Source organism: Chlorella variabilis (genome assembly GCF_000147415.1).
Source record: "Chlorella variabilis unplaced genomic scaffold CHLNCscaffold_9, whole genome shotgun sequence".
Classification (NCBI taxonomy): Eukaryota; Viridiplantae; Chlorophyta; class Trebouxiophyceae; order Chlorellales; family Chlorellaceae; genus Chlorella; species Chlorella variabilis.
This window is the reverse complement of record NW_005435079.1, coordinates 881421-903261: the sequence shown is the minus strand read 5'-3', so window position 1 is coordinate 903261 and position 21841 is coordinate 881421. Positions and strand designations below refer to the sequence as shown.

At 66.8% G+C, this 21841-nt stretch overlaps 7 protein-coding genes across 7 annotated transcripts in view; 4 read left to right on the top strand and 3 right to left on the bottom strand.

Annotated features, from left to right (window-relative positions):
- Positions 1 to 851, bottom strand: part of CHLNCDRAFT_52112 (hypothetical protein) — a gene marked incomplete at both ends in the record, with an annotated part of 13412 nt that extends 12561 nt beyond the window's left edge. Inside the window, one exon of the mRNA XM_005847903.1 lies at positions 599 to 851. Within this exon, the coding sequence (XP_005847965.1) occupies positions 599 to 851 (253 nt within the window). The remainder of the gene's footprint in view (positions 1 to 598) is intronic.
- Positions 852 to 1383: 532 nt separating this feature from the next.
- On the top strand, positions 1384 to 3719 carry CHLNCDRAFT_22838 (hypothetical protein; the record flags this gene model as incomplete). The annotated part of the gene is made up of 7 exons (XM_005848063.1): positions 1384 to 1532; positions 1655 to 1869; positions 2007 to 2191; positions 2364 to 2559; positions 2828 to 2988; positions 3203 to 3314; positions 3478 to 3719. 7 exons carry the CDS (start codon positions 1384 to 1386, stop codon positions 3717 to 3719), a joined length of 1260 nt encoding a protein of 419 aa, XP_005848125.1.
- Positions 3720 to 4326: 607 nt separating this feature from the next.
- Positions 4327 to 4970, top strand: CHLNCDRAFT_13478 (hypothetical protein; the record flags this gene model as incomplete). The annotated part of the gene is made up of 3 exons (XM_005848062.1): positions 4327 to 4527; positions 4642 to 4733; positions 4826 to 4970. Coding segments are annotated over 3 exons (438 nt in total), but the record flags the coding sequence as incomplete, so codon positions are not given.
- Positions 4971 to 6464: 1494 nt separating this feature from the next.
- CHLNCDRAFT_145441 (hypothetical protein) lies at positions 6465 to 8764 on the bottom strand (the record flags this gene model as incomplete). Its single annotated transcript, XM_005847902.1, has 8 exons — positions 6465 to 6566; positions 6687 to 6826; positions 7045 to 7162; positions 7361 to 7480; positions 7745 to 7933; positions 8171 to 8305; positions 8483 to 8533; positions 8690 to 8764. 8 exons carry the CDS (start codon positions 8762 to 8764, stop codon positions 6465 to 6467), a joined length of 930 nt encoding a protein of 309 aa, XP_005847964.1.
- Positions 8765 to 10152: 1388 nt separating this feature from the next.
- On the bottom strand, positions 10153 to 13945 carry CHLNCDRAFT_35323 (hypothetical protein; the record flags this gene model as incomplete). Its single annotated transcript, XM_005847901.1, has 9 exons — positions 10153 to 10734; positions 10998 to 11124; positions 11351 to 11519; positions 11762 to 11825; positions 12179 to 12412; positions 12605 to 12722; positions 12924 to 13019; positions 13182 to 13289; positions 13542 to 13945. 9 exons carry the CDS (start codon positions 13943 to 13945, stop codon positions 10153 to 10155), a joined length of 1902 nt encoding a protein of 633 aa, XP_005847963.1.
- Positions 13946 to 14350: 405 nt separating this feature from the next.
- Positions 14351 to 17571, top strand: CHLNCDRAFT_22879 (hypothetical protein; the record flags this gene model as incomplete). The annotated part of the gene is made up of 9 exons (XM_005848061.1): positions 14351 to 14584; positions 14708 to 14795; positions 14994 to 15058; positions 15228 to 15421; positions 15617 to 15794; positions 16005 to 16192; positions 16433 to 16919; positions 17085 to 17213; positions 17365 to 17571. 9 exons carry the CDS (start codon positions 14351 to 14353, stop codon positions 17569 to 17571), a joined length of 1770 nt encoding a protein of 589 aa, XP_005848123.1.
- Positions 17572 to 18394: 823 nt separating this feature from the next.
- Positions 18395 to 20970, top strand: CHLNCDRAFT_145437 (hypothetical protein; the record flags this gene model as incomplete). Its single annotated transcript, XM_005848060.1, has 7 exons — positions 18395 to 18463; positions 18687 to 18812; positions 18895 to 19083; positions 19307 to 19975; positions 20168 to 20323; positions 20530 to 20697; positions 20893 to 20970. 7 exons carry the CDS (start codon positions 18395 to 18397, stop codon positions 20968 to 20970), a joined length of 1455 nt encoding a protein of 484 aa, XP_005848122.1.
- Between the last annotated feature and the right edge of the window lie 871 nt (positions 20971 to 21841).

Sequence of the window (21841 nt, the reverse complement as noted above, 5' to 3'; positions counted from 1 at the left end):
CGAGCTTGCAGCCCGTGACAGCATTCATCATCATCTCAACATGGCTTTCCCCCCACGACTTCGGCAGCTGTACAAAACTCCAGAACTCGCAAAAGGAACTGCAAGTTCTCCGCCGTCGCCCCCTCCGCAATGTCGGCAACCATGCGTGGCGTCACCCGCCGCCCGCCGGCGGATGCCACTATCTCCACCAAGAGAGCCTTCAGCAGTGGGCCCATGCCGGCAAGATTGTGCGTTCTAGCCCATCCATTGCTGTTGGAGTATGCAGACTGTAACAGCAGAACGCCCCGCAGGTCAGGATGCGCCTTGGTGACTCTGTCCCAGTTTTGCAGTAGAGCTGTAACATGCTTGTGTTGGGACTTGCTGGTGCCGCCTTTCAGGCGTTTGGCAGACACGCCGAGACTGCTGCCTTTGCCACCAGAGTTGGTCGCTTCGTCGCGGCCCATAGGCCCCGCTAGAATGGCATTTGGGCTACCCGGAGTCGATCACGACAAACGAGAGGGAAAATGGTGGAGGTTTGAGGGAGATGAAGCCTGAAATGCATGATGGGTGGGGGATGCATGACCCCCGCCAGGAGGGGACCGGTGATCGGGAGGCCTACCTGGAAACACTGAGTACTGCATTGGCGGAGCGCGGTCATTACCGTAGTGGCACGCTAATAACGACCCAGCCGCTGGGTCGATCGAATTTATGAAGGGTCTAGGGCGATCGACCAGGCGGGGCGGCTTTATTTCCGATGCATCGACCCCTGGCTGGGCGGCCGCCTCGGGGTCGGCTGCCGCCGCCTGCCGCCGCCACACTTGTTGGGCATCTGTAGCTCCCCTTTGGCTCACTGGTATCTCTTGCAGACCCATAACAGCAGGAGTTGGGACACTAGACAGTGCAGGAGCTGCGCCGCCGCCGCGCCGCTGCCGCCGCTGCCGCCGCCGCGCGCCGCTTTTGAGGCTGAAAGGCGAGCTTGCTCTGCGCCAATTTGAGCTCCATTGCGGCGGGAGCTTGCAGGCTCCCCCCGGGAGGTTGCAGCAGCCCCCAGAGAGGGAGAACAGGGCATGGCAGGGCGAATAGAGCGCGCTTGGGGGGCGAGAACCTGGATCGAGCTGCACAGTTATTTTTAGGCCGATCGACCCGCCCGCCCTCAGAATTTCTGATCTCATCGACCCAAGCAGCGCTCTGAATTTTTTGGGTCGTTATTAGCGTGCCACTACGGTAGGCTGCCGAGCACTGGTTAATGAATCGCAACAGTGCAGGCCCGATGCACACACACTTGCTTGCCCTGATCCTGCTGCTCTTGGGGACGGCAGCCCCGGTTTGCAATGCCGCCGCTCCCGCACTGGACGTCGACCTGCTGCTGCGAGTCCGCAGGTGTGTGCTGCTTGAGAGCTCATCATGAATTGGGCCTTGCCACTGCGTTGCCGCTGTCACCGCCAGACTCCCCGCCGCCGCCGCCGCCGCAGGCAGCTGCACGCCAACCCAGAGCTCAGCTTTCAGGAGAATGAGACCAGCGCACTGATCAGGCAAGCTGACCGCAGACGTTGGTGCTCCCAGTTTGCGGTGCGGCATAGGCTCCCCTTTAGAACGGTATGGGGCAGCGGGTGGGCACAACGCAGCACAACATGCCCGTGCCACCACCCACCCACCCCCCTTGCTTGCCCGGCAGGTCCGCCCTGGATGGCCTGGGCATCCGCTACCGCCACCCGGTCGCCCGCACCGGCATCGTGGCGGAGGTGGGCGCCGGCCAGCCGGTGGTGGTGCTGCGCGGGGACATGGATGCGCTGCCCGTCCAGGAGGCGAGCGGCCTGCCGTACAGCAGCCGCAGGCCGGGCGTCATGCACGCCTGCGGCCACGACGGCCACACCGCCATGCTGCTGACAGGTGGGCCGTGGTGTGACTCGCGGCCGACAGTGAGCAGCCCGCAACAGGCGGCTGATGGCGGAGCAGTTCCGGCTGGCAAGCAGCTGAACCCTGCCCGCTGGCCGCCCCGCCTGCCCGCGCGGTCTGCCCCCTTGCAGCCGCCAAGGCGCTCAAGGCGGTGGAAGGCCAGCTGCGCGGCACGGTGCGCCTGCTGTTCCAGCCCGCGGAGGAGGGCGGCGGCGGCGCGTCGTTCATGGTCGCAGATGGCGCGCTGGAGGGTGCGGCCGCCGCCTTTGGCATGCACGTCAACCCGGCAGCCCCCACGGGCACCGTGCACGCCAAGGTGGGAGGAGCAGACAGCCTGCCCGGCTGCTTTCGGCTCTTGCCCTGGGCACGCCTGCCACGCCTCTGCCCCCACATACGGCGGCACAGCCCGTTCGCTGCTGCCAAGCCGAGCGGCTGTGGCCTGGCCTCTCATCCCCCTGCCCTGCCGGTGCCTCGACGCGGCGGTGCAGTCGGGGGCCACCTTTGCCGCCGCGGATCGCTTCTCGGTGGTCATTCGGGGCGTGGGCGGGCACGCGGGGATGCCGCACAAGGCGCGGGACGCGGTGCTGGCGGCGTCTATGGCGGTGGTGGCCCTGCAGCCGCTGCTCTCCCGGGAGGTCAATCCTTTGGAGGGCGGCGTGGTCACCGTGTCGCGCTTCAACACGGGTGCGGGGTGATGGCCGCTGGGGTGCCTGCTGGGGTGCTGCTCGGCCGGGGGCGGCGCTGCCGGGGAGGTGGCGGCCAGGCCACGGGCGGGCCTGCTTGGGTCGGCATGCGGCGCCGTGCTTGGCGGGCTTCGGCTGGCATGGCGTGCGGCAGGGAGGCGGCGGGTGGGGAGGGGCGCCGCCTCCGGGCCCCGTCCCTGCATCGATGCGCGGCGCTGACGTGGCGCTGACGTGGTGCTGACGTGGCGCTGACGTGGCGCTGCGTGCAGGCGAGGGCGCCCCGAACGTCATCCCCGAGCGGGTCACCCTGTCTGGCACCATCCGCGCCTTCTCCGACCCCATCTTTGCCCAGCTGCGGCAGCGAGTCACTGCCGTGTTCACCAGCACCGCCACAATGTACGGCTGCAACGCCACCGTGGAGTGGTCGCCGGTGCGGCCTCCGCCTGGCCCCGCCTCGCCTCGCCTGGCGCTGCACTGCCTGTGTCTTGCTGGGGCAGGTTCAGGCTGGCTGGGTCCCAGGCGGGACCTTGCTGGGACAAGGCACTATGTCTGCACCAGCTGGACGAGGCAGTGGTAGCGGCAGCAGCTCGCAACGCAAGATATGCACGCACCCCGCCGCCGCCGCTGCACCCGCCGTTCCGCAGATGCCCTACCCGCCGCTCATCACGGACGCCGGCATGACGGCGCTGGCGCTGGGCTCGGCCGCCAAGGTGGTGGGCAGCGGCAATGCAGTGGAGATTTTTGAGCCCTACATGTGTGAGTGTCCCGGGCCCTGCATCGGCTTTCCCTCAACCTCCAACTATCGTGAGGCAACCTGGCGCCGGAACCGTCAAGCTGCTCCACCCCCGTTTCCACTCCCCACCCCGCCCTGCTTCCCTCCCCACCCTGCCCCGCTGCCCAACCGTCGCTCTTGCTGCAGACGCCGAAGACTTTGCCTTCCTGGCCGCCAAGGTCCCCTCCGCCTTCCTCATGCTCGGCATCCGCAACGACACCGCCGGCTCGGTGCACGGCCTGCACACGCCGCAGTTCAGGCTGGACGAGGCGGCGCTGCCGCTGGGGGCCGCGCTGCACGTCCAGTTTGCGCTCGACTTCCTGAGGAGCAGGCAGCAGGGGGCGGGCGGTGGGGCGGGCGGCGCGGCGGCGGCCAGGGAAGAGCTCTAGCGTTGGGAGCAGCCGCCAGGCTGCATCCATGGCCCTTTCAGATCTATTGTGGGTGGCGGTGATGTAACTTGCGGAAGCAACAGGCGGATCAGTGGCCCATGGAGTCAGGAAGGCAAGGTCCTGCCTGTGTACCAGCCGCCGCTGGGCGGCACGCTGTGCATGACATGGTCGAGTGCGGCTGACCGCCAGACCATTTTCACGCGCTGGCGGCATCTTAGAGCTATAAGCTCTAGTTTCAAGCATAAATGAGGACCCAGGATCCAAGTCGGCCATTTTCCGTACTCTGCCTCGAAAAACAAACTGCCTCGTGCTTCGTGACACACAATATGCCGCCTCGTGGATGCACGAACCAGCAGGAGAAAAGTCCACCCTTCCGCAAAGCAGCGACAACTTGCAGCGTAAGATTGCAGGCCCCGACTCGATTGCCAGGACGCACAGAGCAGGTGCACAGGCTGGAGGGTGCGGACGGCGGCGCAGCTGCTGAGCCTTGCTTCGATCCACCCTTAACTACTCGCCCCTTCATGCCTGCAGTGTTCAGGCCATCATGTGTCCGCCGGCATCTTTCAGCCCCAGCAGCAGCGCCACCAGCGGCAGCGGCGACCTGGATCAGGAAGCGTGCTGGATCTGCCACAGCGGGACAGAGGCTGGCTATCTCGAGCGGCCGTGCCGCTGCCCGCGCAGCGTGCACCCGGCCTGCCTCGCTCGTTGGCAACTTGCGAGCGCGGGGAGGGCCGAGGAGCGAAACTGCCGCTTCTGCCAGGACCACCTGCCGGACTGGAAGGAGGCGCACAGTGCCCTGCCCAAAGCGGTACCAATTTGAGACTGCACAGCAAACATTAGTTGACATTACTGCTGTGCTGCTGCTGCTCCGGCACTGCTCCCTCCTGACCGTGCCTCCTGACCTCCTGCCTGCCTGCCTGAGCGCAGTATGAGCGTCGTTCACGAAGGATCGACACACCAACTGGCCGTGCATCCTGGCCCTCAGGGCAGGAGTGAGTTTGAGGCCGCGATCAGGTGGGTGTGGGTGCTGGCTCTGACCCCGCACCACCAGCTGGCAACTTTGGTGCCATGCCGCCAACGCTCCTTCAACCATGCATTCCTTGCAGGCGCATCTTTGGCCTGGCGCCAGATGCAACGGTGCAGCTCACCTTTGGCTGCCGGCTGCCGGATAACAGCGGTGAGGTAACTTTGGAGGGCAGCGGCTCCTTTGATGCCGCGGTTCATCTGGCCGCCATTAGCGCCGGCCAGCGCCTGCAGCGCCTCAAGCAGCAGCGGCAGCAGGAGGGCACTGGGGAGGCTGCCGCCCCGCACGAGGCGCCCAGCAACGGCGAGCCCGGCAGCGGCTGCATGCCGTCCATGCGGCGCCTGTTTGGCTCCTGAGCCTTGCGCTGGCTCGATACTGACACAATCACACCTGCCTCTGCTGTGCATGTTGTTATTCTGTGTGTATATTGCCTGCTGCAATGTGTAAAATCGGCGCCCCTTCTACAGCGGCGGCGCGCCACGGCGCCTGCCACATCAGCCCATCTCACAGGAAAGGTGTCGGACGCTGTCCAACCGCATTTAAATCGCATCTGCCAGCATCCCAGACCTCTGAAAGAGCGCACACGCAGCAATGGCGGACCCGAGCAAGCAGGAGCAAACCCCAGCGCCCCAGCCGGTAAGTGCTGCTGGTTTACACGGGTGTTGAAGCATCCGGATGCAGCCGAAGATCGATTGAGACAGGGTGCAGGGACGGCCGAGACAGTCTGTGGTGCGCCGCCGTTCGTTGGCGGTGCGCCGACGAGAGCTCCAGAGGCAGCCACCCCCAGCTGCAGCCCGGCGTTGCATGTCTCGTCTTTGTGTGCTTGCTTCTCAGGGTACTGCACTCCCCGCCTTGCAGGGTGTGGCTAGCGACAAGCCAGCGGGCTTCCTGGAGTCTGGTGCGTGGGCTGCTGCCTATCAGGCGTGCTGCCCGCCTCGTACTTTGTGTGTGTTCATCCGTGCAGCTGTGCCAGACGTCAAATCCCATCACCCTCCATGCCATGCCTGCAGCCCAGGACGCGGAGAAGCACCGCAAGGAGCGAGGCGAGGACGAGCCCACGTCTCCCCACCGCAGCGGCCTGGGCCGCCACATAGGCGAGTCGGCGGCAGTGCATGACATGCCATCCTCGCTTGATGCGCCTGTTTTGGCGGAGCCTGTATTAGGCTGCGGCGCCAATGCAGGCCCCTTGACCCCTTGTGTGCAGACATTGGAGGCGTGGCAGATTTTGGCCCTGTGGACACGGAGAGGATGAGCCAGCCCGACACGCGTGACATCCCCGCGCGCGTGCCATGAGCGCCTCCTCGGAGGGAAGCAGCCAGGTCTGTCGCGGGGTGGAAGCCGCCAGGGAGGCAGCGGTGATGGTTTTGGTGTAGAATCATCCCTGCCAGTCCCTTAGTACATATTCGCATGACTATAAGTACCATACTGGATGTGCCTGAATGTCAAGCTTTCCACTTGTGATGTTGAAAAAGGAAGTTACAGTACAACCGGTATGGGTGCCATTGTCAAGAGGGTCAGAAGCCAGGGGCGTGCCGATCACCAGGTTGTGGTACGGAAACAGATGAAGAGAAGCAAGGCTGAAAGGAGAGCGGGAGGAGGGAGCGGATGGAAACAAGAGAAGCAGCAGCAGGACGGAGAGGGCAGCAGAGAGAGGAGCAAAGCGGCAAAGGAGAGCGAGGACCGAGGTGCGGAAAGAATACAGGGGAGTACAGGCAAGGCCCTCAATTGTTGAACCGCAGCCCAAACTTGCTGGTGGGCCCCTGGTGCTGCCCGCGCAGGTCTGCCAGGCCGCTGCCGGGCCCAAGCAGGAACCGCTTCTTGGCCTGCACACAGAAGGGCAACAGCAGGTCTGGATCAAGCCCATCCGCCCACCCAGGCCCCTCCTCACCCCAAACGCACACTCCCAGCCCACCCACCCGACACCCCACACCAACCCCGCCAACCTGCAGCTCCTTGTCGTGCGCCGCAAAGCCGGTGCCGCCGCGCTGCAGCTCCAGCACATCGTCCTCCCCCACAGGCACCCCGCCGTAGCTGCCGTCGCCCTTGATGCACCTCTCCCACGTCTCCTTGAGCACCACGTCGCCTGCGGCAGGTTGCCAGGTGTCAGGGAAGGGAGGGAGGGGCGCATCCGGTTGAGCTGGGGAGCAAGACGCGCAGCTGGGATGGTGAGCGGAAACGACAGGCTTCAGCTTCCCCGCCCTCCTCTCTCCCCATGCCACACCCTCCTCGCAGCGCGCCACACCACGCCACACCACACCACGCCACACCACACCACGCCACACCACCCCCACCGCCACCCACCCGTGGGCTTCAGCACCACCAGGCGGGATGCGTTGATGAAGATGTCCTTTGTGACTGGGTCCATGTACTCGTGAGGGCCGCCATCCGGCACAGGAGTGAACCGCACGCTGAACAGGTCCTGCGCCGGGCGGGGAGGGGACGGGTGCGGGCAGGTGGAGATCGGGATGCGGTGGCAGGCAGGGGCGGTTGACAGGGACAGGCATACAGAAAGGGCAGCGGGAGGGTGGCTGCGGCGCAGGCCGTGACGCGGGCCAGCTGCCAAGGAGGGGAGGGCGTTGCCGGAGACGGAGGCTGCACGGCGTCGGCCCGGGCGTACCTTCAGCTTCAGCTTGTCGCCGGTGGCGGGGCAGAGGGTGGACATGTCTGGCTTGTCCAGTACAACCTTGGACTCGCCCACCTTGCCGGGCACCCAGAACGCGGTGTCTCCCGTCATGCCCTGCGTGGCAGGGCGGCGGGAGGCGCCAGGAGCGGCCAGATCAGGGCGGAGGGAGTAGCGGCGGGTGGGCAGTTGTGTGGCTGGGATCGCAGCAGCAAGCACGGTGGAGGCGGGGCCGCTGCTGGTGAGGACCCGCTGCACACTGATCGCCTACAATGGCAGCAGCAGCACGCCCCAACCACTACCCCATGGCAGCAGCAGCCAGCACCGGAGCAGCCAGCAGCACCACCAGCCAGCAGCACCACCAGCGCCGCCCGCGCCCACCTTCATGCGCTCCTCGTTTGTCTTGATGTTGACCGCCCCGCTCGCCCTCCGCTTGTCCGCCAGCAGCACCTCAGCCTCCTCGTTGATCGTCTGCTTCAGCTTCTTGGTCAGCTGCTCGCTGGCGCCCATGTGGTTCTGGCGGTCAAAGGCCAGCAGCGCCGCCTCCGCGTCGATGGCGGCCTTGTCCTCCTGCAGGCGGCGCGGCCGCAGGGGTGGCAGTTAGGCGCTAGCAGGTGGTATCAGCCGCTGGAGGCACAAAGAGAACTGAGACGCAGCGCAGCCGCCCTGCTTCAGCAACCGTTCCGACAAGCCGGCTGCAACGGCTTTGCCCAGGCTGATGATCAACTCTCACTCCTCCTCAATTCCCGCCCCCTCCCTCCCCTCTGATGCACATGCGACTTCCCCCCCCTGGCTCCCCCGCTGCACCTGCTTGCGCGTGTCCTCGGCCTGCTGCGCCTGCCAGGCCGCCAGCTTGCGCTTGTTGGCCTTCTTCTGCTCCAGCAGGTTCTCCAGGATGGCCTCCCGGCTGAACAGGAAGCCCTTGGGCGTGCACACCGGGTCCTGCACCCCGACACAGGCACAGCCACACCCGCATGCTTGTGTTGAGCACAGCACACTCTTTGTTCTGAGATCCGGGGCATGGTGCGGGCCTCAGAGCGGCGGCAGCAGTGGCGGCGGGTGGGGGGCTTGCACAACACAGGCAGGGGGCGGCGGCGCGGTTGTGCCCCCAAAACTCACCACTGCAGGCATCAGGGTGAGCCGGCAGTCATAGAAGTTGCCGATGGACTCCTGCAGCGCAGCCAGACAAGACAGCAGACAGGGGTGTGTCGAGCGGAAGCGTCTGCGCCTGGCGGCGCAGCGCGAGCGACGGGCCTGCTGCCTGCTGCAGCGGGGCGGTGCTGTGCGCGCTGGCCACTCTATTTAAAGTGCTGCACGGCGCCGCACCTTGCCCAGGCGCTCCATGACGGTGCCGTGTCCCAGCGCCTTGCGCTCATGGTAGGTGAGGGCCTCGCAGCCCATCGTTCCCGCATTTTTACTGTGCTTGCGCCCCATCTTGCCCTAGGCTGGCGGTGAGGAGGGCGGACCGGGAAGGACGGCGTCGGAAGCAGCACTGAGGGGCGTGACGGCACCTGCCTGAGATGTGGGGTGGTGGGACAGGGTAGTTGTCCTTTTCTACTGCAACCAGTGACTTTCTGCCACGCAGCAGTCAACTTGGCGCTAAATTTTCTTCGCGCAGCGCCTTTCGCGGGCATCCACACCCTTCCGGTATGTCACAGTAGTCATCTGCAATCCACAGAACGGCGCCCAGTGCTCGTGCTTCAGGCTTGACTCCCAAGCAGCGTGATGGCATCCGCTGGGGTTCGGACGGTGCTGCGGTGAGGCTTCTCAATGATTGGAAAGGCTTGACAGGGGCAGGCGGGATTGACAGAGAGCATCTGCACCGGCTGCCGCCTCCCCCGCCCGTCACGTCTGCAGTGAATGACCTGCCCCAACCTTGTCCTTGCAGTGCCGTGTTTGCGGGCGGAATCGTCGTCTTCTCCAAGGCGGCCACAATTGCGAAAGCAGGGGGAGGGGTGGCTGCAAAGGGCCTGGGCTTGCTGGCGGGCGGCAGCGCGGTTGCGGTGGCAGCAACTCAAGGGGGCGGCGGCGGCGCGGGAGCTGGGGCGCAAGAGCAGCAGCAGCAGCAGCAGCAGCAGCAGCAGGCACTGCAGCAGGCAGCATATCGATTGCCCAGTCAGGCACCACCTCCCAAGACATAAGGAGTGGCCCCGGCGCCACCTGCCAAAGCAAACAATATCGAATTACACTGAACAAGCAGATGGGCAACGGAACAGCGCCTTGAGAAGCAGGCGGCCCGACATAAGAATTTTGAAAGATTTGTTTGTTCTGCAGGCAGTGCCGCACACGTTGTCGCGCTGATGCGTCCTCAGTCTCGGTTTCATTCTCTGGCTCTTGCTGTCTCGTCTGCGCTGCTGGCGCGCTCGCTTTCCCTTCCTCTGCCGCCGCTGCACACCCGAATAACTCAAATGCAATACACCGTGGCGCCAAGGGTCAAAACAGCGCGCTGCCTGCCGGGAGCAGGCCTGCGGCCAGCCGCCGGGGCTCACCCCTCGCCGCCGCCGCCGCCGTCGCCGCCGTCGCTGCCGCTGCTGTCGCTGCCGTCGCGCGAGAGGCGGGCGTCAAAGAGGAGCAGGGAGTCGTCGGTTTTGGAGTCTAGGAAGGACTTGAAGTCCTGCAGGTCCACCTTGCCGTCGTGGTCGGCGTCTGCCTCACGCAGCGCCGCATCCACCATGTCGGGCACCTGCAGCAGCGGGGGCGGCGCAGGCCTGGCGGGCTGGGCGCTGCCGGGCGGGCTGGCTGCTGCCGGGCAGCGGCGAAGAGGAGAAGAGCTCCCATTGACAACGGCCTCAAAGTGGCTGCCCACACACACCTACGACTGCAATCATGCGCGTCTGTTCCCCCTGTGCCCCTGCCATCCCGGCCCCGGCCCCGCCATCCCGCTTCCCCCGCCCCGGCACCTCGCAGCCGTCGTCGCCGCACAGCAGGCGCTCGAGGTCCTCGCCCGACAGCAGGCCGTCGTTGTCGGGGTCCATGCTCTTGAAGGCATCAGCCACCAGCCTGTCCCAGTCGTTGCCCGCCTTGAACTGCAGGGCAGCAGAGGCAGGGGACGTGGCGCGGGTGGGGCTGCATGGGTGGGGGCGCAACAGGGGGGGACGCGCAGGAGGCACAGGACTGCCCAGCGCAGCGGCCGAGCGGCTGAGCACTGGGCCTGGCCGCCCAGCAGGGCAAGCCGGCGGCTGCAGCCGGCACCGCTTGCAGCTGCCGTGTCCCGATGCGGAAAAAAAACGCACCGAGCGCCAGTCTGCCATGGCTGCCGCCCACTCGGAGAAGTCGATCTCGCCCCGGTGGTACGTGTCCACCTGCTCCAGCAGCTGCTCCGCCTCCCCCGCCGACAGGCTGAAGTGGCCGTCCTGCAGGGCCTGCTTGAGCTGCGCAGGGCGGGAGGGGAGTGAGGGGAGGGGGAGTGAGGCAGCAGGAGTTGTGTGTGTGTGAGAAAGAGGGAGGCATGGAGTGGGGGGTGGCAAGGAGCGTCAGGCTTCTGCCGTTGTGCACGTGGCACAACGCTGCGCGATGCCGCTACCCATGCCAGCGCCGCGCGGCATCAATCAGGGCGGGGCAAGGGTCCAGGGCGAGGCCGGGAGGCTGGGAGATGAAGCGAGGGAGGCGGGGAGGAGGCCCCTGCCTGCCTTACCTCTGAGTAGGTCACCCTGCCGTCGTGGTCTGTGTCCATCATCTGGAAGGCCTGCCGCATGTCGGCCAGCGCCTCGCTGTCGCCAGCCATGCCGCGCACCACCGCCTTGAGGGCCACCTGGCGGAACCTGCGGGAGCCAGGGGCGGGGGGTTTGAGGGAGGGAGGGAGGCAGGCAGGGAGGGAGGAGACAGGAGGTGGGCAGTCGGCGGAGCACTGCGGCAGCGAGCGGTGGTGCCAGCAGGAGCTCTAGCTCTGTGCAGGAATCGCGGATCTGCATGCGAGGCGGGCCCGCGGCGGCCGGCCAGCTGAGCACAGCAGCGCAGCGCCCGCCCGCCGCAGCCCCGGCGCCCCACCTGCCGTACAGGCCAAAGCGCTGCAGGCGCTGCACAATGGTGTCGCTGAAGGGTGCGTCCGACACGTGCAGCTCATCCTGCAGCCAGGGGTGCTCCAGCAGCTGCTCTGCGCTGGGGCGCAGCTTCTCGTCGCGCTGCAGGCAGGACTGCACAAAGTCCCGGGCCGCGTCTGCGGCGGCACGGGCGGAGAGGGAGGGAGGGAGGGAACGGAGCAAGGGATGGAGGTTGGGGGAATCGGCAAGGGGCATTAGGGGCAGCCAGGTGCGGGCAGAACAACCGGGTGCGGCCTGTCGGCACGCCTCCGACCAGCGACTCCCAGCATGGCGGCTGGCCACGCGCCGCTGCCTGCGCCTGGCACCCAAACGCTCGCAGGTGGTTGCCAAGGTGGCTGCCCACCCCACCGCACCGCACCCGACAGCGTGTCCCAGGGCGGAGACTCGTAGTCCAGCTCCGCAAACAGTACCGCCCTGAACACCTCCTTGTTGTCAAACACCTGCACGGGGTGGCGAGGGTGACCAGGGCAAGGGAGGTGGGGGAGGGCGACGAGACGGAGCGGCACGGGTGGGAGAGAGGAAGGCGCGGGCGGCGCCGATGGCAGGGCAACTCCATCCACGCTGCGCAGGCGCCGCCTGCCCCGGCAGCGCACGTGCCCTCCCTCACACACGCATGCGTGCACACCCCCGTGCGCAGAGCAACACACTGACGGCGCAGAGCAACACACCCTGCCGCCCCCCCTCCTTTCCTCATTTCCTCCACCGCCCCCCCTCCCGCTCCATTCCTCCTTTCCTCCACCTCGCCCACCTTCTTGGCCATGTACTCCTCGCTGACCTCCTGCCCCTCCTCCCCGGAGAAGGGCAGCCGCCCCGTCAGCAGCTGGTAGGCCACGATGCCCAGGCTCCAGATGTCGGCAGACAGCGTGTAGTGCATGCGCAGGACCTCGGGGGCGATGTAGATGGGGGTGCCCGCCCGTACATCGATGTACTGCCCGGGCTGGCAGAAGACGGAGATGCCAAAGTCGATGGCCTTCAGCGGGCTGCCGGGGGCGCGGTCCAAAAACATGAACTGGGAGAGGGGAGAGGAGGGAAGAGGGGCAGGTGGCGTGTGGCGGGGTCGGGGAGTGGGTCTGGGAGGGGTGCGCACACAAGGGTGGGGCCGCTGCAGGCCCAAACCACAGGCGCGCGGCAGCAGAAGCACGGCAGGCTCGCGCGTTGTCAGCATGCCAGTGGCTCCGTGGCTGGTATGCCCCCGCCTCACATTCTCCGGCTTGATGTCCCGCAGCAGCACGTTCATGCCGTGGCACTGCGCCACCGCCCTCACAATCTCCCGCACCAGCCGCCGCGCCGCGTTCTCGGAATAGGAGCCCAGCTTGATCCTGCGGAGGCAGGGGGGCAGCGGGCGATGGGCAGGGGGCACGTGGGCGGCAGCGGCAACACACCTCGTTCCCTACATCCAGCACTGCGCCGCAGCTCAACCAACCGCAATCAGGCCGCTGGCCAGCAGCCCCCAGGGTGCCCCCAGGCATGCCGCCACCCGCTGGGAACCGCGGCGGCTGCCACCGTGGCGAGCGGCTCACTTGTCCCACAGCTCCCCGCCAGAGCACAGCTCCATCACCAGGTCCACACACTTCTCATCCTCAAACACCTCATACAGGTAGCAGACGTTGAGGGACCTGCACACGCAGGCACGGGGCAGGGCAGGGCGGGACGGCAAGGGTCGAGCAAGAAACAGCTGAGCGCCCTGTGCTGGGCATGGGCCAGGGCGGGGGCGGGCGGCACAGCTCACGGGCCCCTGGTGTCGCACGCTGTGCCGTCCCCAGTCCCTCTGTGCTTACCTGCCGAGGTGGTTGCAGATGTCCACTTCGTTGCGCACCCGCCGCACATAGTAGGGCTCCAGGTTGCCGTTGGATGCAAACCGCTTGGGCATGCTCTTCACAGCAAACCTGCAGAGAAGGAGCAAAGGGAGGGGCTGCGGCGTGGGGGGCTGGGCAGAGAGCAGGCGGGGCGAGCACAGGGGCGGCACCTCCCTGCTGCCTGGTCCGCAAGAGGAAACAAGATCTTGCGCAGCGACCACCCACCCACCGCTGCACGTGTGTCGGCAGGCTGCTCCCAGCAATGCAGGTTTGGGCCCTCCCATTCCCACACGGCTCGCCGTGCACGGCACCTCCCCCGCCTCCTCATCCCGGGGCCCTCACCTCTCCCCCGTCTCCTTGTTCACCGCGATGTGAACGATGCCAAACGTGCCGCTGCCCAGCTGCTGCGCCAGCTCGTACTTGTCCTTGAAGCCTTTGGCAAAGCCAAAGCTGACGATGGGATCGGGGGTGGAAGAGTAGAGGGCCTGCGTGTGCGACGTGTAGCCCGGCGGCGGCTGCCCCCGCTGCACCGTCGCGCTCGCCGGCGGCGGCCGCTGCTGCTGCTGCTGCGGCTGCTGCTGCGGCTGCTCCGGGGCGGCCTGCGGGGACTGCGCTGCCGACCTTGCTGCCAGAGCACGGCGGCAGCGGCGGTGGCAGCGGGCGGGCGACGCTCCAGGCGTCCACACGCCGCGGCCGCTCCAGGGGCCTCTGCTGCTCGCCGCACCGCCCTGCTGCTGCACCAGCATGCCGCAGGCTGCAGGCATGGCTGCTGGGCTGCGCTGATGTGTGCGAGGCAAGGTGGGCTGCAATTGAGAGGGTCCCCTAGCTGCTTGCTGCTGCAGGGGGTGTTCGTGAGTGGCTTTGGGAGGCAGGAACAGGCAGGGGCCGCAGGATCGGGCTCCTCTGTGAACTGGCACAACACATGCGCCGAGGTGGCAATCTTGCGCAGTGCTCTTCTTGAGCGTGCGCATTCTGGGCAGCACATTGCTTTCCTGGCACCTCCATACATGCACCCTCGTTAGCAGGTGCACAACAGCGGCACTGGAGCCCCTGCACGCAGGCCCTGTTTAGCAGCGGGCGTTGACCAGTTGCGGCTGGCGCGGGGGCGTCTGCAGGCGCTAAGGCGGCCCCTCAGGGCTCCCTGATCGCCCATGACCACCGCCGGCAGCAGCAACGCGGGGCAGGCAGCGGACTTGGTGGAGGTGGTGCGCTATTACGTCGACAAAATGCTGAGAGAGGTTCCTGGAATGAAGGTGCTGCTGCTGGATGCGGAGACGACGCGCGTGGTGTCCACTGTGTTCAGCCAGTCGGAGATCCTTGAGCAGGAGGTCTACCTGGTGGAACGGCTGGACGCAGACAAGGGGGACCAGCTGTTCCACCTCAAGGTACGCGACGCCGGCTGCGGAGGGGCGCCCAGCTGGTGGCGGCGGCAGCGGCGGGTGGCGGCGGTTCGGCAGGCGCCAAAGCCTGCAGTACCCTGCCTCACGTCGTTACCCTCTGTGCTGCAGGCTGTGTGCTTTCTGCGTCCCACCCGTGAGAACATCGCACGCATGCGGCGCGAGCTGCGGGACCCTCGGTTTGGCGAGTACCACTTGTGTGAGTGCAGCCGACCATGCGGAAGCAGCGGGAGGTTGCTTGCCAGCACTGCTTCACAGCTGGCGTGTGTTCCAACCAACGCATAGCTCCATGCCACCCAACGACAGCATCCTGGACGACCAGCTGTCGCCATCCATGCGCCGCGTTCCTCTGTGCCCAACGGGTCCTGCTCTTCTGCCCGCTGGCCGCCTGCCGCAGTCTTCACCAACCGCGTGGAGGACATGCGGCTGCAGGACCTGGCGGAGATGGATGTGCGGGAGCAGGTAGGAGGCGCAGCAGCAGAGGGTCAGCAGAGGTCAGCAGGGAGGGGCAGCGCGGCAGGCATGTTCCATTTTCCGGGTCTGGTTTTGGCCGGCAGCGGCTTGTTTCGCTGAGGTCCCCAGCTCGCCAACAACAGGCCCTCCCTGCGCCCCGCCTCCCGCTGCGCCGCAGGTGCAGCAGGTGCAGGAGTACTTTGGGGATTTTGTGGCGCTGGAGCCGCACCACTTTCTGGTGCCGCTGCCGCGGCCCCACCTCGCCATGCAGCCCTTCTCCTGGGACTTTGGGAACAGCAGCGACGCCATCGCACGCATGACCGAAGGGGTGGCCAGCCTCATGCTCTCCCTGCGCCGCCGCTTCTTGATACGGTGCGCTGCGGCGGCGGCGGCGTGCCAGTACCCCTGCCAGCGCATGGTGCAAAGCGCAGAGGTGGCACATGTGGCAGGCTATGGCGATGCATCGACTGTGGCAGCATGCTGTGAAGGAATGGGATGCTGTGCCCCTGGCTCAATGCCCCCCTACCTGCCTGCCTGCCTGCCTACCTCTCGACCTGGTATGTGCAGCTACCAGCGCGGCTCCGAGATCTGCGAGCGCTTTTCCCAGTCGCTGCACCACCTCACAGCGATAGAGGAGCGGGAGCTGTTCGATTTTGGCAACCGCGGCGAGCCCGCCCCCGTGCTGCTCATCCTGGACCGCCGGGACGACCCCGTCACGCCGCTGCTGTCGCAATGGACGTACCAGGTGCGGCGGCGACCGCTGGGTGGCAGGCAGAGGGGCTTGGCTGTCTGTCGACAGAACGCGTGCAGCCAACATGCCCGTGCCGTGCGCCTGCCTCACCTCACAAGCGCCGCTCCAGCCACCAGCCTGCCACCGCTCTTCCCCTCGCCCGCTCGTTGAGATCCACCCTGCCTGCCTGCCTGCCTGCCTGCCTGCCTTTCTACCTCCCCGCAGGCCATGGTGCACGAGCTGGTCGGCATCGCCTTGAACCGCGTCGACCTGCGCCACGTGCCCGGCGTGAAGCCCGAGTTTGCAGAGGCGGTGCTGAGCGCGCGGCAGGACCCCTTCTTCCGCGCCAACATGTACTCCAACTTTGGAGACCTGGGCATGGCTGTGAAGGAGCTGGTGGACACGGCGGGCAGGTGGGACAGGGAGGGTTGGTGGGGAGGGGCGGAGGGGCTTGGCAGCGGAGGTGGAGGTGCGTGTGCATGCGACGGGCAGGTGGGACGGGGAGGGTGGTGTGGAAGGGATATGGGCGATGATGGCACGGGATGGGCACCGGCTGCGAGGCTGAGGAGTGCCCAACATTGCAGCTAATGCCAGCTGTGACCGGCAGCGGGGGGGGTGTTATGACGGGTGCGGCTGCCTGCGCCCCCCTGCAGGGAGCACCGCAGCGCCCGTGAGTTCCAGACCCTGGACCAGATGGCATCCTTCATCGAGAACCTGCCCGACTACAGCCACCAGCAGGGGGTGACCTACAAGCACGTCACGCTGATGAGCGAGCTGAGCCACGCGGTGGAGCGGCGCGGGCTGATGGCGGTGTCGGGCGTGGAGCAGGATGTGGCGTGCCAGTCGCCCAGCCTGGCCGCGCACTACGAGGCGGTGGCGGGGCTGGTGGGCAACGCGGGCCTGCCCGAGGCGGACCGGCTGCGTCTGGCGCTGCTGTTTGCGCTGCGGTACGAGCGGGACGGCGCGCCGCAGGTGGCGGCGCTGCTGCACACGCTGGGGGACCAGGGCGTGGAGCCGCACCGCCTCGCGTTGCTGCGCTTTGTGCTGAAGCAGTGCCGCGCGGATGCGCGGGTGGCAGACATCTTCTCCGACCGAACCATGAGCTCCCGCTTCGCCTCCCTTGCCAAGCAGCACCTCAAGGTGCGCCCTGTGGCTGCGCGCTGAGGGGGGCGCCCGTGCCTGAGGCTGAGCGGCTTTCCATGTATGCACCAAGGGCTGCCGCTTTGCCGTGCCCAGCCGTCATCTGGTTGTGGGTGCGCATCTCCTCTGCGCTCATCTCGCCTGCCGGGCCTGCTGCCGCCGCAGGGCGTAGAGAATGTGTACACGCAGCACACGCCCGCCCTGGTGGGCCTGCTGGAGCGCCTGGCCCGCTCCAAGCTGCCTGAGATGGACTACCCACGCGTGGACAGAAACAGCAGCCCGCAGGCGCCGCGGGTGGGTGCGGTGCTCAGCAGCGCCTGCGCCCTGCAGATCCGCCTGCCTGCCTGCACTACGTGGGCATGCAGCTGTGGCCTCCATCAGCACAGCGCCTGCTCAAGTCTCGACTTCTGCGACTCACCTGGCCTTGCTGTGTGTCGGCATGCAGGTGCCCCGGCTGGTGGTGGTGTTTGTGGTCGGGGGCACGACGTATGAGGAGGCCAGGGCGGTCGCGGAGCTGAATGCGGCGGGGGAGAAGGGGGAGGGCTGGTCCGCGGGCATGCGGGTTGTGCTGGGGGGCACCTCCGTGCAGAACAGCACCAGCTTCCTGAAAGACCTGCAGGAAGTGATGGTGAACGAGCGGTACGCCAGCTAGCGTTGGTCCCAGACCACTGTGCTGGACTCTGCTTCCCCCAGCAACAACCTTGCTTCAGTCATGCTCTCCTTGATGTGCCTGTACATCTTCTCCCCATGCACACTCTCTGTACACGCTGCTCCTGCTCTCCCCTCCCGTGCTGCCGCTGCCTACATTTTATCTGTCCCTATTCGGTTTACTCTCTTGTTTCACATGGCACCCCCACACACCATGTGAAGCCAAATGAAGCGCAGCACTGGAGTGCAGTCCGCCTAGGCTTGCCGCATCATTTCCTGCTCCCCTCTGCGGTTACTCCAAAGGCCTCGGGCAGCAGCTCGCCGGCTTTGCCATTTTATGCCCAGTGGCGGAGAGAGGCGGCGCCAAGTCGCCGGTGGCGGCGGCCAGCATGATGCGGCAGCGGCTCCCAATAATCCACGAATCATGCAGACCTAATGCTGCGCATTGAGGTGCCCGACAGCAGAGGAAGCAGCACCAGCGAGAATCACGACACTCTTTGCGGCGGCCAAGGCTGCCTGGAGCTGCGGCAGGCTCCTCTGATCGGTCGTTGTTGCTACGGAGAGTGATCGCAATGGCATGCAGATATTTTCATGCCTCTGGCATGGAGTTCCCTCGGCCGAGCTGGCGCCTGCGTGGCGAACCCGCATGACAATGCCCTCCTGCCTCCTCTGCACCCGCCTGCTACGCCGCTTGGTCTCAAGTCTGGGCCCAGGCACAACAGCTGTTCCAAGGGCGCCTTGCTGACTCCCTGCTTCTTCTGCGCCCCGCAATTCACTCCTGCCGGTCAACCCAGACACCCAAGGACCCACGACGCGCCCAGCCTGCCATGCCGCTGGGCGCGGCAGAGCGGGAGGCGGCGTGGGCACAGGCCAGGGCTCTTCCCGTGCCCATCAGGGTGAGCCCACCAGCCCCAAGTGGGCGGGGTGTGGCCAGGGAGTCGGCGAGCCGCCCTGGGGGACGGCCCGGCGGCCCGCCAGCTGTTGGCTGCCGCCGCCGCTGCCACGGTGTCCGCCTCTCCCCGCTTGCTCTCAGCCCTTCCACCTGCACCTCCTGCCCCAGCAACCCTCGCTGGACATGCCTGACTGGTGGCCGCTGCCCTGCCCTTGGCTGGCCTGCAGGAGCTTCTGGCCGGCGGGTTTGCGGGCGCCGTCGCCAAGACAGTCATCTCGCCCCTGGAGCGATGCAAAATCCTCTTCCAGGCAAGCACGCCCATTCGGGACTGCAGCCTGCAAGCAAAGGGCTGCGTGAAATAGGTGGCTGGGTAAGTGGGTGAGCGCCAAGCACCGACGTGCAGCGCCCGCCGCCCCCGCGCTGCCGCACCTGCAGACGGGCAAGCTGCGCAGCGCGTCGCTGGGCCCCACGCTGACCCACATCTATGAGACGGAGGGCGTGCGGGGGCTGTTCCGCGGCAACGGCGCAGCCGTGGTGCGCATCGTGCCGTACGCCGCGGTACATTACTGGGCGTACGAGCACTACCGCCGCGTCCTGGTGGGCGCTGGCGTGCTGGGAGCGCAGGTGCGGGGCGGAACGTCTGTTGTTGGGTTGGGAGCGGGGAGCGGCAGGCGTAGCGGGTGATGCATGCCATACGCCTGTGCAGCTTGCCCGGGCGCTCAGGCCGTGTGCATCGGCTGCCCAGCGCCGAGCACTGCTGCCCATCAAGCCAGCCGTACAGCAGCTGATGGAGTGGTTTGCCGCCTGGGTGAATGTACTGACGCGGTCGCGGCCCTGGCCTGTGCAGGAGCACCTCGTGCCGCCGGTGCTCGACCTGGTGGCAGGGTCGGCGGCAGGCGGCAGCGCGGTGCTGCTGACCTATCCTCTGGACCTGGTGCGCACCCGCCTGGCGTACATGACTGAGGCGGGGGCCTGGCCGCAGCAGCAGAGCAGCAGCAGCAGCAGCAGCAGGTGCAGAGGAGCGGCGGCGTGCGCATCGCCGGCGGCAGCAGCGGCGGCGGAGCCGGCGGCACGGGTGGGCGGCGGCGGCGCGGGCCGCCTGCCGCTGCAGTACAGCCGGCTGGCCGGCGGCGGCGGGCTGGCGCTGGCCGCCAGCCGCGGCTGCAGCAGCGGCTCGTGCGGCGGCGGCGGCGGCGCGCGGCTGGCGGTGGCGGGCCCGCCGCCGGCCACCTCGGGCATCAGCAGCGGCGGGTGCGGCAGCCGGCTGCAGGGGCGCGGCGCGGGCGCGGCGCGCGCGCTGCACCTGCTCAGCCCCCACGCCCTGGGGCCGCGCCACACCATCCGCTCCGTGCTTTCCTCCACCCTCCGCAAGGAGGGCCTGCGGGGGCTGTACCACGGCGTGGGCGCCTCCATGTATGGTATCCTGCCCTACGCCGGCCTCAAGTTCTATTGCTACCAGCATCTCAAGCAGGCAAGGGGATGCGGCGGGGCGGGGGCGGGCCCAGCCGGCAGCCACGTTTGCGCAGCTGCGCTGGAGGCCATGCGAGGCTGATGCAGCGGTGCTGTGGCTGGCTGGCTCTGGCTGGTGTGGCGGGTCGCGCGGCACATGTGGTGGCGCGGCATGCCGCTGTTTGGTGTCTCCCCAGGCACTTTTCAACCGAAAGAAATGATCGCCGTGTCACCTCGCCGCCGCCGCTCATGCCTGCAGTGGCACCACCACACCCACCGTGGCGAGGTGGCGCGGACGGGCGTGGACGGCAAGCCGCGCCTGCCGGTGCCGGTGATGCTGTCGTTTGGCGCGGTGGCGGGGCTGGTGGCGCAGACGGCCACCTATCCGCTGGATGTGGTGCGGCGGCAGATGCAGGTGGGAGCAGGAGGCTGGTTGGCCGGCTCGCTGCGGAGCGCATTCTGGAGCAGCTCCCGTACTGCATGCTCGCCGTCGGTCCAAGCTGCCGCCGCTTGTTTCGAGCTTCCATCGCGCTGCTCATCCTCCTGTCAGCGCCCTGCTGCTGTGGCTGCCGCTCATCCTCCCCGTCTGCCTGCCTACTGCTGCTGCCGCCGCCACCGCAGGTGGAGGGGTTGAAGCTGCAGGAGGCGGCCGCCAACTCGCCCACCGCCCAGCTGTCGGCAGGCACGCAGGCGCTGAGCCTGCGGTCCACGCCGCAGGCGCTGGCGCTGCTGGCGCAGCGCCACGGCTGGCGCTGCCTGTTTGCGGGGCTCAGCATCAATTACCTCAAGGTGGGGGTGGCAGGGGACTGCTGCCCGCCGCTGCCTGTGCGGGGGACGCCTGCCGAGGCAGCGCGAGCCCCTCGTTGCGCCGCACGCCAGACCGCCGCGTCGCCTGGCTGCCGAGCGTTGCCGCTCTGCTGCCCCGCCACCGGTTCGTTTTTTCTTTTTTCTTTCAAATCCAAGCTGCCCCACCCATCTGCGCAGGTGGTCCCCTCCACCGCCATTGGCTTCACCATCTACGACTACATGAAGTCGGCGCTGGCCCTGCCCACCAACCTGTGACCCTTCGGCTGGCCAGCCCTGCCCGGCACGCCCCGCAACGCACCCCGGGGGGAGCACAGTAGCCAGTCCCATCGCCTGGCCTGGAGGTATCCGCGGGGGACGTTGCCAGCCAAACCAACAAAGCCCTGTACCATCATGAATGCCTGGCGCCAGCCTCGAGTCGCGGCGCCCGCTGACGCAACGTCTGGAGCCGCCGCCCTTCGCGATGCCACTGACTCAACGCATGCCGCAACAGCCTGGGCCTTGCCTTCCCTGCGGGATCATATCACGTTTACCCGTTCTTACCACTTTGCCACTCAGTTGCAACACCACACATTCCTCCTGGCCCAATTCATGACGACTGTCCAGTCCCAGTTTTCTTTTCACACACCTACACTTTCCTTTCTTTTTGTCTTGCCCAGCATCCGCCTTGTCCTGTATGTCGCTCCACTTCCCCCTTACTGCTCCAGTACCTCTACCTCGCTCCCACTTCCCTGAACTCTACAGTACCTGGTCCTGCTGCATTGCCCTGGCCCTTTCCTCTGCCGTCCCGCACAGCTGCCGTCCCGCACAGCTGCCTGAGCTGATGGGCAGCTGTAATGCGCTGCCTCCACACTCTTGCATGTGACATTATTATGCGCGAGAAGCAAGCGGGCAAGCGGTAAACAGCGGGGGTCACAGTCAACAGTCACGGATCCAGGGACAGACAAAGAAAAAACTGGGTCGAGAAGAAAGCAAGCATGTGGCTTGCGCTGGAATGTGTGTGTGCACAAGTGCTGGTTGGGTGGCAATAAGCAGCAGGTAGACGAGTGCAGGAGCACAAAGAATGGGTTGACAGCTGCAGCGTGGGGTACAACCGCCGTCCACCAGCAAGGCATGCCAGGGCATGCCA